The 18808-nt window shown below is 48.5% G+C and overlaps 1 protein-coding gene across 2 annotated transcripts in view; it reads right to left on the minus strand.

Annotated features, from left to right (window-relative positions):
• The window catches only part of LOC109871754 (zinc finger SWIM domain-containing protein 5-like), a 48494-nt gene that overhangs the window by 7274 nt on the left and 22412 nt on the right, over positions 1-18808 (minus strand). Inside the window, exons 2-9 of one of the 2 annotated variants that reach the window (XM_020462738.2) lie at positions 8020-8376; positions 6752-6900; positions 4909-5059; positions 3257-3382; positions 2750-2926; positions 2197-2343; positions 1879-2016; positions 424-681 (exon numbers count right to left, since the gene is read on the minus strand). In XM_020462738.2, the coding sequence (XP_020318327.2) occupies positions 424-681; positions 1879-2016; positions 2197-2343; positions 2750-2926; positions 3257-3382; positions 4909-5059; positions 6752-6900; positions 8020-8376 (1503 nt within the window). Of the gene's footprint in view, positions 1-423; positions 682-1878; positions 2017-2196; positions 2344-2749; positions 2927-3205; positions 3383-4908; positions 5060-6751; positions 6901-8019; positions 8377-18808 lie in introns of both variants that reach the window. The other variant, XM_020462737.2, reaches the window with a different exon arrangement.

Here is an 18808-nt window from a genome sequence, read left to right on the forward strand (position 1 = left end):
GCGAGACAGATGTCTGCTCTAGGGTTACACAGCTAACGTTCCCCAAAGCCCAAGATGGGGGTGGGCTATAGCATAGCTAGCATGGGGAAAGGGAAGGAAGGGGATAGACGTGGTAAAGGCCAGGGTTGAGATCCATTTTCAGCCGAGTGTTGCGAGGCAGGATCTGTGGAAGGGAGAGAGGTGGGAGAGAGGGATGGGATGGGAGAGCTAAAGAGATAGGGTGAGAGGAAAAGAGGAAGGGAGAAGGGGAGGCAGCAAGCAGGGCAGATAGAGAGAGGGAGACGGAGGGTGAAAGAAGAGAACAGGAGAGTGAGGGAGGATAAGTGAGACAAAGAGAGGGGGAGATTGAATTGAACAGAAAGGGGATAGAGGATGAAATGAGATGAGCAGAGGACAATAATAAAATGAAACTAGTCTTCATACCTTCCAGTAGGAGGATAGCCTGTTTCCTCAGCGTCTGGACCAGCAGATCATCCAGCTCCATCTCCTGCAGCTTGGCCACGATCTGCTCCTCGTTCCGACACACCTTGTCCTGGGCATAGAGGCCTTCAGGCATCACCCTCTGCTGCCCCATGCCCATCAGGGCCACCTCCAGGGCCAGCGCCAGGTAGGACTCCCCACCATCTGGGCAACCCCACACAGGCACGTGGTGGTATACCGGGGGCTTGTGCTCTCCAGAGTCTGACGAAGAGAGGTTTTTTGGTTTACAGGGATGGTCATGGAAGTAAGATTCCATTCTATTTTATTAAACCTTTATTAAAACGGTTTGCAATGGCGTTCGAGCAGGATTATGAGATATTGCTAGATGCTAACAATAATCCAAAATGGCTGCCTAGTTTATTTTTATTGGGGGTGGGGCTGAAAGGTGCTGGTTATGGAGAGCAGCTGACACAGACAGGAGCCTCTCTCTCTAGCTCCCAGTCTCCCACACAGGCAGCTGTGGATGCCAGGCAGCACCAGAGAGAGAGAAGTGTCCCTGAGGCCCCGGAAAAACACTAACATCTGCTGACAAGGACTCAGACCCAACCCACGGGAGGCTCACACTTAAATCCCCCTGGCAAATTATTCCTCCCTCTCTACAACAATCCTGTTTATTACGTGGGGGGATTTCAAGATTCTCCAATCGTGATGCTGGATCAAACAACATCTCTTCTCCAATGGAACGTCCATTGGATGTAAGCCTTGGGCTTCTAGGCTTTTTGGCATGTGTGAGATCAGCTCCAAGGTGGATTTAACCATGTGGAATCCCTTTGCTGCCCGGGTTAGTTCTCATACTGTAGCCATGATAGCCTCCATGTTTTCCTCTTTCCACTGTTATGGCTCTGGCTCTTCTGACCAGCTGCAGCTGCTGTTGTTGGTTCTGATGTGTAAAGACCCCTGATTGGTCAGAATTCAAGTTAAACCCTGCCCCCTACCAGATGTTTCCAGCTGCTCACCAGAGTCAAACAAAGAACTGTGAGGATGACCCTATAAATTATAATCCACACACACTCTCCCTCTCTCTCTGTGTCTCTCTAACACACCCTCTCTCTCTGTCTCTCTCTCTAGCCCCCTCACCGTACCACTCGCCAGTATTGTTTCGGCACACAATGCCTCCCTGTAGGTTTGTAAGTATAGGCGGTACCAAATTCCTGATCTGTGTTTGGCTGGGCTATTGGACGTATGGGATGCAAATGGTGATTGATTTTATTCCTGTTAAGAGTGAAATCGGTGCTAGTTGCCGTGGCCTCTACCAAATTGTATGGGACTGTTCTATATGGGTGACTTTGCCAGGGGACGGCCTTGATCAGCGGTGGTTGTTGGACTGACCTCATTTTTACCAGTTCGATTGACGAGGGCTGTAAATGTTGCCTAGACAGGGCTTGGCCAGATGCGTACCTCCAGTGTCCATAGCGTTGTCGTCCTCCACCCGGCAGGTCTCAGTGAGGGTGGTGAAGAGACAGCCGATGGGATCCAGGGGGTGTCCCACCCAGCCCTCCAGGTTAGTTGTGCTGGTTGTCCCCCTCTGAAGCAGCTCTGACACACAGGAACACAGCAGGGTTACAACAAGATCAAACACTGTATAAAAAAATTGAACGTATTCGTTCTGTTACGTAGGGCTCAGAGTTTTCCCTCATCAGGTCAGGTAACCAGGAAAAACACTGGGCCCTACTAATGAGAACAGTGAACTGCCTCCAGGCAGACAGGGGGCGCTACCTTTCTTCTGGTGCTTGTAGATGTCCAGCTGGCGGTGCTGCTGCAGCCGGAGGGTGTTGATGATGGCCACGCCCAACCGCAGCGCCTCGCGGGGGTAACCATGGGAACGCAGGGCATCGACCCGCGCACACGCTGTGGGGACGTGATCTACGACACAAGTCACATGACAAGCTCAGCAACACCACACCACACCAATGCCGGCAGCCTCTGCAGAAGACACCCACTCCCTCTATCCGGGCTTAAGTTGTGCAGAATGAGGACAAATCTTCCCCCAGAAGATGTTTACTCCAGCACCAGGGTTCAGTGGAAGTGGAATTAAAGGAGGCTTATGACACAAATAATGTGGTGGTGTTACAGATAGGAAAACACACCAGCATCATGGCTTTAACTCCTGCCAGGAGCTGGGCCAGCGTGTGTGTGCGCGTGTGTCCGTATATACGTCTGTGTACGTGGTGTTAATAAAAATATACTGAGATGGCCTCCCGATATCATCTTGAATTAATATAATATCTAGTGCTGAGAGTGTGTACTGAGCAGGCCATTTCATTCTCACCTAGCCATAGAGGCAGGCCCTGGGGGTTGAAGAGCAGACTCTCTCCCTCTCTCTGGTAGGCTGGGGACATGTAGTAGTCACAGCTGATGATCCTCTGCAGGTGGCTGTCCTGCCAGTGGAGATCACAGGCCTCCATGGCCCGCGTGAACACTGTCCGTCTGGGCCGGGCCAGGGAGTCTGGAGGGGGACACACAGGGAGGGACGGAAGGGGAAAGTTAGACCTCAGTCCATTGGACATACTGTATAGTATCACTCAGCAATCACTCACTATCGATGAGTACTTTGAGTACAATATACTCAGGATTACTACGATAACTACAGTCAACTTTCACCACTGTATCAGAATCATGGTTTGGGAAATAAAATGCATTCTAGTGACAGTTTACAGGCCCAGTGTGTGTATATAACAGTATACATGTGTATTCTATATGTATGTGACTCCAGACTGCGACTGACCCTGGGCGAAGTTGCTCTGTGGCAGAGCGTTGGTAATGTTGGGCAACTCACTGCCGTAGTTGCCGTCCTCCAGGGGACAGATGTCCATGTCGCCCCACTTCTTCAGCTGCTTCAGCCAGCCGCTCTTCTCCTCGCTCTTACAGTGCGGGTTCAGCACGATGCACACCCACAGGGCACCTGGGGAAGGATAAAGGTCCAGGGGTAAAGGTCAATGGGCGGAATAACCAATAGCGTTTGACTATTTAGGTGTGGAGGAGAGGGTCCATAGAAAGATCATGTCCTTCTATGGTAATATTGTGAACGGGTCATAAAAGTTAACAGTGTATGTTGTGGTCCGGGTTGGACTGTATTAAAGTCACATCTTTAAAACAAAGGCACTGGGACGTTAGACAGATCCTTAGTAGTAAAGACTCAGGGAAGGGAACTGAACTAGTTTACCCCTCACATCCCTTCCTATCATAAAGGTAACAAATTACCAGTATTCACCCCCTGCTTCTCACTACCTTTTAAACCCTCGTTTCAGAGCACTTTGTTAGCTCACTGCTGACCACACGGACGGCTTCTGGTACTAACAGCCTACGAGAGTGTAGCACGGTTGCTTTAAAGCACCCCCCCCCCCCCAACAATAGCACATTTGATTGGCCGCTTTGGTGATCATCCTGTGGCAGTCCTAGCCAATCAGAGAGCCCTGTCCTGTCGCTCCCCGGTAACTAAACATTACCCCTGAGCCAGGGTTCTGATGTTCTGTTGTGTGTCCCTGAAGAGGGAGAGAGGCACAGCAAACCTCTCGGTGCTCTGCTGTTGCTCTCCAATGAACCTCCTCAGGATCTGCAGTCATCGACCCCTTTTAAATGCTCCGATCAATACCAGGGAGGTTGAAAACCCCATTGATCCCGGGCCCGTTTCATGCAATCCCAATAGAGGTGAGTGCCTGACCCTAATGTATGCACTGCTGGACTGCTGCACAATCACACCCACTGGCTCCAGCACTGACTGATACACTGCTATAGCAGCATGCATGGGGCGAGAGAGATCCCTCACACCACGCGTATCATGGTGGCTTTCCAGTTAGGTAACAGTTACATAGCTGTGCTGACTGAAGTGGTGAGGCCACATTCCGTTTGGAATTGCTCTTTGAGCCGAAAGGTTTTTCAGATGTAGCTTTACTACCTGCTACCTAAGCGACTGACCAACTGTGAACGACACACACTGCTTTGGACAAGGGCATATTTTTTTTCAACTGACCCAAATCAATAACATCCAAGCAGCAATGAGACAGTTGGTCAGAAACACTTCCTATCAATACCCTCTTCATAAAGCATTATGTATGCATTTATAGCCTTCTGCAATGCATTATAATCCACAACATACACGCTAATAGCAACTCACAATCAACAGTGTTACCTCATATTACCCCGACTAACCGGTGCCCCCACACATTAACTCTGTACTGGTACCCCCTGTATATCGTCTCCGCTATTGTTATTTTACTGCTGCTCTTTAATTATTTTGTTAACTTTTTTTGTTACTTTTATTTCTTATTTTTACACATATTTTTCTTAAAACTGCATTGTTGGTTAAGGGCTTGTAAGTAAGCATTTTACTGTAAGGTTGTATTCGGCGCATGTGATAAATCAAATTTGATTTGTTCTGTGCAAATTGGTGCTCTACACTGTATATTTAAGGAAGTGAGAGGGACTTACCCAGTTCGTCCCATAGCTGCCGACACTTGTCCGTCATGCCAGTCCCCTGCTGCCGCCACAGAGAGAGGCGAGGGTCGGCCATGAACTGTTCTGTGATCAGGGTCAACATCCTGGCACCGTTAGAGTCACGCATCCGCAGCATTTCTCGCACCTACAGAAAACATTCATTAACTTCTTCGAGATAGGGGGCGCTCTTTTAATTTTTGGATAAAAAACGTTCCCGTTTTAAACAAGATATTTTGTCACGAAAAGATGCTCGACTATGCATGTAATTGACAGCTTTGGAAAGAAAAAACTCTAGCGTTTCCAAAACTGCAAATATATTATCTGTGAGTGCCCCAGAACTAATGCTACAGGCGAAACCAAGATGAAATTTCATACAAGAAATGGTCCAGATTTTGAATGCGCTGTGTTCCAATGTCTCCTTATATGGCTGTGAATGCGCCAGGAATGAGCCTGCACTTTCTGTCGTTTCCCCAAGTTGTCTGCAGCATTGTGACGTATTTGTAGGCATATCATTGGAAGATTGACCATAAGAGACTACATTTACCAGGTGTCCGCCCGGTGTCCTCTGTCGAAATTATTGCGTAATCTCCAGCTCCATGCGCGTTTCCATTTTCTTCAGAGGAGAAAGTCAACTGCCACGAATGATTTATCATCGATAGATATGTGAAAAACACCTTGAGGATTGATTCTAAACAACGTTTGCCATGTTTCTGTCGATATTATGGAGTTAATTTGGAAAGAAGTTTGCGTTGTAATGACTTAATTTTCGTTTTTTTTCTTACCCAAACGTGATGAACAAAACGGAGCGATTTGTCCCACACAAATAATATTTTTGGAAAAACTGAACATTTGCTATCTAACTGAGAGTCTCCTCATTGAAAACATCTGAAGTTCTTCAAAGGTAAATGATTTTATTTGAATGCTTTTCTTGTTTTTGTGAAAATGTTGCATGCTGAATGCTAGGCTTAATGCTATGCTAGCTATCAATACTCTTACACAAATGCTTGTTTAGCTATGGTTCAAAAGCATATTTTGAAAATCTGAGATGACAGTGTTGTTAACAAAAGGCTAAGCTTGAGAGCTAATATATTTATTTCATTTCATTTGTGATTTTCATGAATAGTTAACGTTGCGTTATGCTAATGAGCTTGCGGCTATAATTACACTCCTGGATACAGGTTTTTTTCGTAGCCAAACGTGATGAACAAACGGAGCGATTTCTCCTACACAAATAATATTTTTGGAAAAGCTGAACATTTGCTATCTAACTGAGAGTCTCCTCATTGAAAACATCTGAAGTTCTTCAAAGGTAAATTATTTTATTTGAATGCTTTTCTTGTTTTTGTGAAAATGTTGCCTGCTAAATGCTAGGCTTAATGCTATGCTAGCTATCAATACTCTTACACAAATGCTTGTTTAGCTATGGTTCAAAAGCATATTTTGAAAATCTGAGATGACAGTGTTGTTAACAAAAGGCTAAGCTTGAGAGCAAATATATTTATTTCATTTCATTTGCGATTTTCATGAATAGTTAACGTTGCGTTATGGTAATGAGCTTGAGGCTATAAATAGGATCCCGGATACGGGATTGCTCGTCGCAACAGGTTAATATACAGTAAGTCATCCGGGATGGATTTTGATACTGAACATTCATGTATGCAGAGACAGACAGACAGAGACAGACAGACAGGCAGACAGGGCAGACAGACAGGCAGACAGAGACAGACAGACAGAGAGACAGGCAGACAGGGCAGACAGACAGGACAGACAGGGCAGACAGAGAGACAGACAGACAGAGAGACAGGACAGACAGGACAGACAGGGCAGACGTATGTACCTTGGCAAACATGGAGTTGAGCTGCTTCCCGGAGCCGTAGTACCCTCCCTGGGACAGGAACAGTTTGACCTGCTCCCTGACCTGCTCCTCATCCAGGTGCCAGCAGTTGTCGTCATCAATGCTGGCCCCTGCCGTGGGGTCCGGGGCCCCTGGGAACACAAACAGAAAGAGACAATGTCAGACCAAGGATGAATTAAAAACCACAACTAAAGCTAGCAGGCCCCAAAACATGCATTATATCAATAATCACTGCCAGACACACCTCGAATCTAACCTCATAATACGTTTGTTCCTTAAATATTTTTCTAATTAAGCAAACAGCTAAAAAAAACTTTAACAATGTGTGACCCCAGGTATGTAAACCCAGGTATGTAAACCCAGGTATGTAAACCCAGGTATGTAAACCCAGGTATGTAAACCCAGGTAGGTGTCCTTTAGGAATCACTAACACCCAGTAGAACCAACTGAAGTCCTGCCAAGTCACTGTTGTATCCGAACGTTCACATTCCACAATCAAACCCTCAATCAAATCCTGCTTCTTCATTGTCAAGGGGGCCCCCACTTCAACACACCGACAGCAAACACCAGGAGACTGGGCGATGGACTTCCTTGTTAAGCGGCTGGGGTGGATAAATATTTTGATAGTGATGTGGACAGATAACAAGCTGCAGAGTTCCCCTGTATTCATCCAAAACTGCACCTATTTCTTATATAGTGTACTACTTTTGCCCAGAGTATGGGCCCTGGTCAAAAGTAGTGCGCTATATAGGGAATAGGGTGCCATTTAAGACACAAACTCTGTTTTCCAGACTAGAGGGATAACTGCCTGCTCTGGTGCCAAGCAGTTAGAAACGTTTGAACGCCGACGTCTGACTTTCTTTTTTTACTTTCAGAAATGGAAAGCACCAGCAGGCCGGGAGACTCTGGCATCAAACGTGTTGTTTAATGCCTCCGAGTCCTGGCTGCTGCTTTGGTACGGCAATCAGTACTCTGTCAGGACTCTGCCTAAACATCACACCTTGCTCTTCAAGCCCACCAAAGGAAGATTGGGGTAGAAACTAAGGAATGTAAGGGACTGGCAGAGGCCCTGGGTAAAGCACAATACCTGGTCATCTGGTGGCAGGTATAGGATGTAAAAGCGTGTTGTTCTGTCTAAATTCCTGTGCTAAACATGAATCAACTGTTCACCAAATGCAAACTCTATGTGAACATGGGGACCTTACGTTATGTCCAGAAACTGAAGTCTTGGTGTTGTGTGTCTTTCTTACCATGGACCTGGTTGATCTCAGAATTGGACGAAAGGATCTCGTCGGCTAGTTTCTGGGCAGTGGGCAGCACCTCTGTGTGGTGTGCTGTGATGAGGTACTGGACCAGCTTCTGTAGCTGGTCTCTGTTCATCTGGAACAGGGTCTCTGAGATGGGCAGCCGCAGCTTGACCTGCTCTGGCTTCCTGATGCGGTACAGGGACAGTGCCACCACATGGGCGCAGTAGAAGATGTCTCGGTTGCCGCAGCCGCAGGTGACCGAGGTGATCTTGCAGCGGTCGAAGCTGATGGCCACCTTGTGGGTGACCTCGGGCTCCGACTGGGAGGCGGGCTCCGTGACTGTGCCACTGAGGTGGAAACCTGGAGAGACAGAGAGAGGGAGAGAAGACCGGTGTCAGCAGACTTAATCAACATTGAAATTACTGCTGTGATTTCACATCTTCCCCTTTAGCAGTACATTCAGCTGAAGAATAGTTGGGACTCAGCACTATAGAAGTCACAAGTCACACAAGTAATGAAGGGGCTGTCAAAACATTCTGGCAATGTACACACAAAGAATCCTGCAAACTAACATGTGATTAAGTTAACCTTTACAAAGAGAGCACCAGTTTGCAAAAGAAAAAAAAGGTAATCTACCCCCAAAGCACTCTGGGATTGAGCTAGCAGTATCATAATCAGTTCAAGGGAAGCTAGAAGTTCGAGCCACGTAGTACACAGTCTTAAAATAATAAAACTAGGGGCCGGCAGCTCATATAAACCACGTTTGTAGATTAGTTAGATGATAAGATGTGTAATACAAAAGGAGTAGATAAGATAGTGAAGGAAAATGTGAAGGAAAAAGTGGATACTAGTTAAATACGTCTGGACCAGATGAAACGGTTTCTTCACAGGAAATGCTCCTGCCTGTTTGCGAGGTTCTGGCATTTTTGAGGTTTTGGAAGTCAGTCAGTCGGTTGTTGAGGGGCAAAGGGTGGGGAGAGGAGAGAGCGCATGCAGCAAGAGGGATGGTAAAGTGGTGTGTGTGTCTGATAGAAAGTCTGGCAGCTCACTTTGACTGGTAAATTATTAATGCTGGAGGGAGGCTCAGAGAGGGGGCTGGGAGAACAGAACTAAATTACTATATCACAGTACCCCACCAAACCATAGCAACCAGGCCTGCTCCCTGAACTTAAACACATTCTATTTATTTAATTTCTATGCTCCCTGGCTGCCAGGTGACCCATGATAGCAGATTGAATGTGAATAAAGAGTTGTAGGACATGACCCCTGGCTATCCATAGTACACACTGGACATAGGTACCCTACACCCCATAGAGTGGTATATAAAAAGCCCAACCTACAAACCTTCAATGTAGAAAGCTCAGCTAACCAAGGCTAACCTAATAAACACCAACCTGTCTGGTGAACTGTAATAGACCTGGAATGCCTAACACGCACACGCAAGCTCACTCCCACACGCAAGCTCACAAGCAAGTTCACTCTCACACACAAGATCACAAATACACAATTAATTCTAGGGTTAGACTAGTGAGACAGGGGAGTAAAGCCTGCCGTTCTCTTGCCAAATCCCACAAAAGCCTTTTCCAGATGAGCTCTTCTGAGAAACAAGCCCCCCTCTTCCCCAGTTCCCTTTTTCTTGGGGGGGTGGTCAACGTCCAATTTACTGCCAAACCCTTTCAGGCTGAGACAAAACCACAGGCCCATCTGATTAAGGAGAGTTTATGGTGATGTCTGTTTTCCTTTTGATAAAAGAAACAGAGAGGGGCTAGCCCTATGTGTTGCAAATGACTTGCAGCACAACACAGAGTTCAAAGTGAATTTGGTGAAAGACAAAGATGCATGGAAACCTTGTGGAGAAAACGGCAGACTTGTGTTTACTGCGCCATTCAGTCATCAAATCTTGTACTGTACAGGTACGGTCTTGGTCTATTTCCAAGGCAGTCTTGTAAAACGGGTACTGTATATCAATATGACAGAAACAAGGGAACAAACTAGAAAACTAGTAAGATGTGGGATACGGGTCATTACACGGTAACAGAGTTATGCTGAGACTCAGAATCTTCACTTTAAAATGTGTCGAACAAAAAACAATGACTGCAAAATGAATCTAGAAAACTCTACGCACAAGGCCTACTTGGTAACAATGTCCACAGATGAATAATAATACAAATCAAAATAAATAGTTGAAGAACAGTCAGTAGACGCAAATGGAGAATTATAGTTCCAGGAATAATCCTTATCCTATATATGTAATATGTTATCAGGTTGTTGTTCAAGTCAGCTCGTGTCATGTGATGTATTTAGCCAGGATAGTCCACTCACCCTACCTAATAAATGTAGCAATTTATGAAACAATCCAAACAATCCAATCCAAAAAGGTTTCTCAACTCTGTTGCTGCTCACCACCATGTTCGTCTATGGCAGCTTGCTCTGTGTGATGTAACAGTGAGCCAATAAAGTGGACGACACAGAGGAGATAGAGGTGACTACTGCGTTCTAAAATCAGAGAGAGGTGGTAACACAGGCACACGACTGTAGATGACGATACCATCCTTACTCGAACACTCGAACTCCACAATGGAAAGAGAAGACGTGCACTGTACATGATGCCGCTCATACTACCTCCATCCTTACCGTTCCACTAATCCGATGACAGAGTACATGTACACTCAGTACCAGGGAGAAGCCTTCTGCCATACACCTCTGAGGTTATCTCAAAGGGATCTAGCCCCCAGTCTACAGAGAGGGAAGAACCGCTGCACTGAAAGGTTGTTTACAGAATTTTTTTTAAATGATCTTGTAAATTGAAACACATATGTAGAGTACTGCTGCGTCTTTTCTGTATGGTAATAATAATATTTCAGAAAGTGGTTTCTTGCATCGTACAACACAATACAATGCAATTTACAGTCACCTATTTAGCCCATGATGTTACAGACCAAGTAAAAAAAACTTGTGAATTAATATCAAGTCCTTCATAATGTAAAAACGTTTTTAAAAGTCTCATGCAATGTAGGCCTGTACTGAACACCACATATAGGTTACTGTAGGCTATATCATAGAAATCAAAAGCTATTTCCATGTGAAAATGTTATGTGATTTGCTCCATTGGTTTTGTTGGTAGGTCTACTTTATGCTCAAATAGCCACAACAGCCTATTGGCAACCATCTAAAACTGTAAGTTGCACAAAATTCTCACAATGTTCAAGTGTCCGCTCACAAGACCTAAAGATTTGCTCAGGGCCCCCAAAAATCTGAGGGTACATTGCCACAACAATGTGCTACCTATGCATATGTAGTCAGACCGAGGAACCTCGCTCACCTCTGCGGTCAGTCACAGTATGTAGAGTGGCTGCAGACTGCAGTATGGGACCTGTGCTCGGTGTAAGGGTGACTATTAGGCCCTATCTCCGTGCTGCAGCGTGGTGTGGGTCTGAATCTGACAGTTGCTGCAATGCCAAAGCCTGCTGCTGGTTAAAGAGGGGCAGGCTGGGTAAGGTGGCTCCTCATCTCCTTTCACAGTGTTCCCTACAGTAGAGAGCCAGGCATCTGCCGCTGATGGACATGAAGGGCCCTCCTCGTCTTTCAGCCAGGGGCTCCCGTTTCCCCCCAGCCACCCCAACCCCCGCCCTGTCTTTTGTTGGCCGGCCGTGTCGCTGAATGTGATCCTGCAGTCCCTTTCTGCTGCTCTTTCCTTTTCGGTCTTTCTCTAGAAGCTCGAGGCAATACAATCCCCCTCTTCGTTGAACCCTCCTTCCTTCCGCATGGTGTGTGTGTCCTTTCTGGGCCTGGTCTAGAACCTGCAAACAGTGATGCTCTTCTAGATGAGGGAGGGGTGTCTGGGTGTCCTGAGGAGGAGGAGGGTCTGGGTGTCGTCAGCAGGTGGTATGGAGGTGTCAGTTCAGTCACAATGCAAGATGCTGCTGCTGTTGCTGGGAGGGGTGATGGGAGGGATGTGGGAGGGACGGTGGGAGGGATGGAAGTAGGGATGTGGGAGGGATGGAAGGAGGGATGGTGGGAGGGGTGGTGAGATGGTTGGAGGGAGGGAGGGAGGGAGGGAAGGAGGGAAGGAGGGAGGGAGGGAGGGAGGGAGGGAGGGAGGGAGGGAGGGAGGGAGGGAGGGAGGGAGGGAGGGAGGGAGGGAGGGAGGGAGGGAGGGAGGGAGGGATAATCAACACAACACTCTGCCACATCTAATATGGGTCAGGCCAGCACTCCACACACTCTGTGGCAACTCTCAATTGTCTCCAGGAAGAGTCCAAGGTTGCCATGGCCAGCCAGGCATAGAGGAGGAGAGGACAGCTGATTGGGGAGGGGGAGGACGGACCATGTGGCAAACACGGCTGGCTTATTTATCGTACACAAGCTTGCAGCGATACAAAACGCTGTGCGCCAGAGACCGGTTCAGGGGTAGTGGACGCCAGAGACCGGGTCAGGGGTAGCGGACGCCAGAGACCGGGTCAGGGGTAGCGGACGCCAGAGACCGGGTCAGGGCTAACCACAGTAGGAGGCTCTTGACACTGCAGCATAAATCACTTCGCATCGGGAGGCCAGCTCTGAAGGAGGCCAGCTCTGAAGGAGGCTAGCTCTGAAGGAGGCCAGCTCTGAAGGAGGCCAGCTCTGAAGGAGGCCAGCTCTGAAGGAGGCTAGCTCTGAAGGAGGCTAGCTCTGAAGGAGGCCAGCTCTGAAGGAGGCCAGCTCTGAAGGAGGCCAGCTCTGAAGGAGGCTAGCTCTGAAGGAGGCTAGCTCTGAAGGAGGCCAGCTCTGAAGGAGGCCAGCTCTGAAGGAGGCCAGCTCTGAAGGAGGCTAGCTCTGAAGGAGGCCAGCTCTGAAGGAGGCCAGCTCTGAAGGAGGCCAGCTCTGAAGGAGGCCAGCTCTGACCAGCTATCAGCTATAGGGGTCAGATCTAAAAGCAGCAGCTGAAGCTCCCTTGTCTCTTCTCCAGACCACTCCTTAACACTCTGGGGCTGTGATGTCACACATTAAGAGGTCCCTATCCTTCTCACCGCGCTGGCTTTGTTCACTTACAGAGATATGCAAAACCATCGTCACAACCATTAGATATAGCATTTTCCCCCAGTTATTCCCCATACTGTTGTAATCAAGGGGCCAGGGTAAAGCCCCTAAACAGATGAATTTCTAACAAAGGTGAAATTAATGTTTGGTTCTGGGAGCCCTGCCAGCCCCACAAAGCTGATTTGATCCTGAGCAGAAGCACATGGCCGTCTGTCTCTGGGGAAGAGCTGTGCGGTGGGGGAGGAGCCTGGATGGATGCAGCATGCATGGATGCTACATGAACAATATGACTGAGCCAGGGGAGGGAGGGGGTTTGTTTCAGTAGGCTTACTCTTACTCTACACCATCCTGTCCGTCCGTCCTCCATCCATCCATCCATAGCACCAAGTGACTGGGTTTATGCCTACAGTGTATAGGTATAAGTAGGAGTTAGGAGGAGAGAGGCAGTAAGACATTGAGACATTTGAGTCCAGCTTATTGATCCGTCTGCTGCAGTGTCTAATAGTCATAATAATTCATCTGGGGTTGATGCTTCTAATGCAGCTCCTCCAGCCTGGACCAATTTACTCTGCTGAGGCTGAGTCCACCAACCATCTGTCTACTGCAGCAATGGCTTGCTGTATGCAGTGGTGAGGTTGGGGTTATATGTGTAGGCCTTCCATAGCCGGTGACTGGGAAGAGCTGAGGATAGGAGAGAGAACCCCTTCATTAATTTGCTCCCTCCTCTCCTCCCTCCCTCCCTCCCTCGTTCACCGCTCCACTCCCTCACTGGGCCTGCACCATCTGCCACTCCGCCGGCCCGCCCACGTGGGCCCCACCAGCCAATCAGAAGGAAGTCCCTCCCCGCTTCTAAACCATTAACCTCTAATCAGCCATGGAGGCTGAGCTGGAGATCTGTATGCAAAGGAAGGCAGGGAGCTGGGCCAACACAGCACGCACAGTACAGCCTCCACAGCCTAGGACCCGCAACCCCCCCCATCTCTCTCTGCCCATTCCACCCAAACTACAGCCACATACCAGTCCACCTTCCATCTGTTCCAGCAGCATGGAGGTTAACACAGCACCCCAGTCCCCCTTCCATCTGTTCCAGCAGCATGGAGGTTAACACAGCACCCCAGTCCCCCTTCCATCTGTTCTAGCAGCATGGAGGTTAACACAGCACCCCAGTCCACCTTCCATCTGTTCTAGCAGCATGGAGGTTAACACAGCACCCCAGTCCCCCTTCCATCTGTTCGAGCAGCATGGAGGTTAACACATCACCCCAGTCCCCCTTCCATCTGTTCCAGCAGCATGGAGGGTAACACAGCACCCCAGTCGCCCTTCCATCTGTTCTAGCAGCATGGAGGTTAACACAGCACCCCAGTCCATCTGTTCTAGCAGCATGGAGGGTAACACAGCACCCCAGTCCCCCTTCCATCTGTTCCAGCAGCTTGGAGGTTAACACAGCACCCCAGTCCCCCTTCCATCTGTTCCAGCAGCTTGGAGGTTAACACAGCACCCCTGCCTCCCACCCATCTATCTCTACACAACAGACATATGCACAGACACAGCAGTGCATTCAGCATCACACAAGGCCCAGGGCCCGCTGATCTGATAAAGGCCTGATTGATTCATTTGTGATTTCCTAACGGCGCCATCATGGCCCCAGCACTGGGAGCCATTTGTCACGATCACATTCAATTGATTTCTGATTCGCTTGAATTCTATGCGACGGCATAGAGGGGGAAAAGCTTTAATCAACTCCCTTTCACTGGGCCTCCCTTAAAACACAGGCACGGACGTCTACGGAACTATAAGATAAGATGTGTTTTGAGCTTGTAGGCCTGTCGTTGAGTTGGGGGGGAGCTTGTAGGCCTGTCGTTGAGTTGGGGGGGTGATACAAATCTGAGCTATAGCTAGCAGCGCCGCACTGGGGAAGATCAAAACAATCATTTAGCACCCGGTGCAAACCAGACGTGGCTGAAGTGCCATTATTCTGCTGCTGATCATTCATAGATTCAGGCTGGAAAGCAGTCTTTGTGGAAGAGATAAATATGAACGAGAGAGTGAGAGAGAGCAGGCTGAAAGGAGAAGATGAATCGTAGCACGTTGGGACGGGCCGTAATCACGTACAGATGTCCTGCTTGAGATAAAAGAACGCCAGCTCTTCAAATGGAGGCTGACAGAATGGGAGGGGGATATCCCCTCATTGTTATTTGGGCTCAAGGTCTTCATGGCTGCCATACTAAAAGCAGAGCTGAGAAAGCATATTCCGTTTCCCTGATCAATTCAAGACATTGCAGGAGGCAACAGTGAATGCTCCGTGTGCGTGGAAGGTACACTTAAATTCCCCTTGAATGGTGCTGTGCAATGTGTAGCAGAGAAAACAAATGCAGAATATCCAATGTTCCTCACAAACAAAACACCTGGGCTGTTCCAGTCAGTACACAGTACTGCAGTCAAAGGGCCTTGGTTGATGTGTAGAGAAAACTGGCCAGCCTTCTCCTCTCTCCTGTGTGCGAGCAAACCTCTTACCCAAGGCTAAACAAAAAGATTGAGATCTGGGGTTTCGCTGCTCTTGTTTGCTGTGTTTGCGTGCCTTGCATTGTTCCTTAGCCTTGTGTGTCGAGGGAGGAGCTGCAGGTAGAGGGTTAGCTGCTAGCTGAGGGGCAGCCAGGGTGCATAAGAGAAGCTGACAGCTCCCAAAGGTCACCAGGCTGCATTTATCCCCCAATTACTGACAGATCAGGTCAGCTCCTCAATGCCTAGCGATGCTCTTATCAACCCCCTCTAGTCTCTCTACAGCCATGGCCTCTAATGCACCCATCTAACACTGGTCTTTCATTATGTGTGCCCTTAAAATGTACAGATTCCTGTTTAATATGCAAGCAACCATCTGCCACCGTCTTGTTGTGATTGACAAGGAGCAGTCAGGGCAGCAAAATGCCTCGTGAGGCGTTTGTTCTTGAAGCACGGTCGGCGGTGCTTGATAAGTGCGCATTAAGAGGCTTATATTTCATAAAACTCACAAAAGCAAAAAATGCTGCCGTCGACGATGAGAAAATGTGCAAAGAATAGCAAGTGGCTAAAGACAGAAACAGGCTCTGAAGTTAGCATTTGTTCTGTTGACAAAGAGAAAAATGTGTAGTGCAAATCTAATCGCCACTTTTGGCATAACTTATTAACCCCTTCAGTTGTAAACCAGTCTCAGATGGAAAGAAACAAAAAACAATGAATCTTCAAGAAAGAAAAATCTGCTTTTAAAGTCTGAAGACACTGTGAGCTTGTCAGACACAAACCTCCTCCTCCCCCACAAACCAAACCATTGCCATAATGCGGAAGCTATGAGTAAATGTACAGCTGAGGCGAGATGAACTGACATCTCCATTGGTCCATTAACAAGATAGCAATCCCTGATCTGCAATTGGGCTTCTGGATGACTTCATTAAATGCTCATCAAGCCAAGCTAAGCATCTGGACCAGAAAAAAACTGACACGAAGGATGGGGCATGACGTGAAGCCTCGTCTTGCATGCATTCTGATGCTGCTTGGGACCCTGAAGGTGTGTTGTATTCTGTAAAGACAGGCTTCAGATCAGCTGAAGCAAAGGCAATGTAATGGCGGCAACTGAAATTACCACTCCTCCCCTCCCCTCTTCCAACTCCCAAACTCCTCATTCTCTAGGCTTATCCCCCCCTCCTCCCTCCCAAACTCCTCATTATTTAGGCCTATCCCCCCTCCTCCCTCCCAAACTCCTCATTATCTAGGCCTATCCCCCCCTCCTCCCTCCCATATTCCTCATTATCTAGGCCTATCCCCCCCTCCTCCCTCCCATATTCCTCATTATCTAGGCCTATCCCCCCCCCCCCTCCCTCCCAAACTCCTCATTATCTAAGCCTACCCCCCCCCCCCTCCTCCCTTCCTCCCCCCTCCCAAACTCCTCATTATCTAGGCCTATCCCCCCCTCCTCCCTCCCAAACGCCTCATTATCTAGGCCTATCCCCCCCTCCTCCCTCCCATATTCCTCATTATCTAGGCCTATCCCCCCCTCCTCCCTCCCAAACTCCTCATTATCTCGGCCTATCCCCCCCCTCCCCCCTCATTATCTAAGCCTATCCCCCTCCTCCCTCCCAAACTCATTATCTAGGCCTATCCCCCCCTCGTCCCTCCCAAACTCCCCATTATCTAGGCCTATCCCCCCCTCCTCCCTCCCAAACACCTCATTATCTAGGCCTATCCCCCCTCCTCCCTCCCAAACTACTCATTATCTAGGCCTATCCCCTCCTCCTCCCTCCCAAACTCCTCATTATCTAGGCCTATCCCCCCCTCCTCCCCCCTCCCAAACTCCTCATTATCTCGGCATATCCCCCCCCTTCCCCCTCATTATCTAAGCCTATCCCCCTCCTCCCTCCCAAACTCATTATCTAGGCCTATCCCCCCCTCGTCCCTCCCAAACTCCTCATTATCTAGGCCTATCCCCCCCTCCTCCAACTCCCAAACTCCTCATTATCTAGGCCTATCCCCCCTCCTCCCTCCCAAACTCCTCATTATCTAGGCCTATCCCCCCCTCCTGCCTTCCTCCTCCCTCCCAAACTCCTCATTATCTACGCCTATCCCCTCTACTTTTGTTTCAGGGGACTGCCTTGCCTTGTGAGCTGGTATGCACCCTGAAAAAGCCCAATGATGCGCTAGCGCCCCGCACCCCTCCGCATGCACACAGTACAGTCTTAATCTCGCCGTGACCTGCTTTATTCACCCTGAACCGGCTGCCCACTGGGCCCAGGATTCACAGGAGCTCTTTGTTCTCGCCGGGTCTGTCTAGGCCTCAGGCAAGGGCCTGGCTCACCACAAAGCTTAAACAGCGGTTAGCAGGCGTCAGCTTGGAAGCAGGGTCCTGGACACCACTGCCGCTGCCACTGAGATGCTGCATGCAGAAGAAAGATGAGGATAAAGAGAAGGAGGAGAAAGAGAGCGGAGGAGAAAGAGAGAGGAGGAGATGTGTGGAGAACAGAAATGAGATCCGGAGACAACAGGGGGTGCCAAAAGGCATTGATGGCGCTCGGAACACACTCGCTCCCGGTTACCTAGCACTGCGGTGAAACAGGATGTTATTTAGTCAGAGGGTGAGACAGGCTTTCTCAGCGCTGGCTCTGGCTGGGACCTTTGAATGTGTAATGTGTGCTGGAGATGTTAGGATTGGAATAGGCTCCTCCAAAAGACAGACAGAATCCCAAGTCCCTGGTTAGATTACATCACCCATGTTATTCCTTTCTTTCAATCACTGAACCACAGGAGTATTGCAATGAAGGAGAAATGCTATAACTGTGGCCGTGGTAAAGTAGCCATTTCAACAATGCAATGGTAATTTCACAGTCCCTTTGTGATATTTGCAACCGGATTCAGTAAGTGAAATATCAGTCTCTCTCTCCAGCAGAAAACCCCAACATGTGGCGTTCATATTATAAAGATTATAACAGGGGATTTGTCTTTGCTGTCAGTTTATTTCAGAGCACAAAAACAAGTGAACTCAATAACCTGGGGGACAGGATAAAACTGACACCAGCCCATTCAGGCCCGCACCAAATAACGTCACGCGTTCACACATGCGCATGCAGACAGAATAAAAGGCTCAGTAAACAATACCACACAATGCACTTGGGCTCTGTTCTGTTTACAAAGAAAAGGCCTTATCGCTAGAGAGCCGTTCATTCACATGGCCCTGACACTCTGAAAAAGAGCAGCTCACCAGTGACAGTCCCTCTAAGGGAAGCACTGACGGACGCAAAGCTAGCCCGCT

Source organism: Oncorhynchus kisutch, linkage group LG27 (genome assembly GCF_002021735.2).
Source record: "Oncorhynchus kisutch isolate 150728-3 linkage group LG27, Okis_V2, whole genome shotgun sequence".
Classification (NCBI taxonomy): Eukaryota; Metazoa; Chordata; class Actinopteri; order Salmoniformes; family Salmonidae; genus Oncorhynchus; species Oncorhynchus kisutch.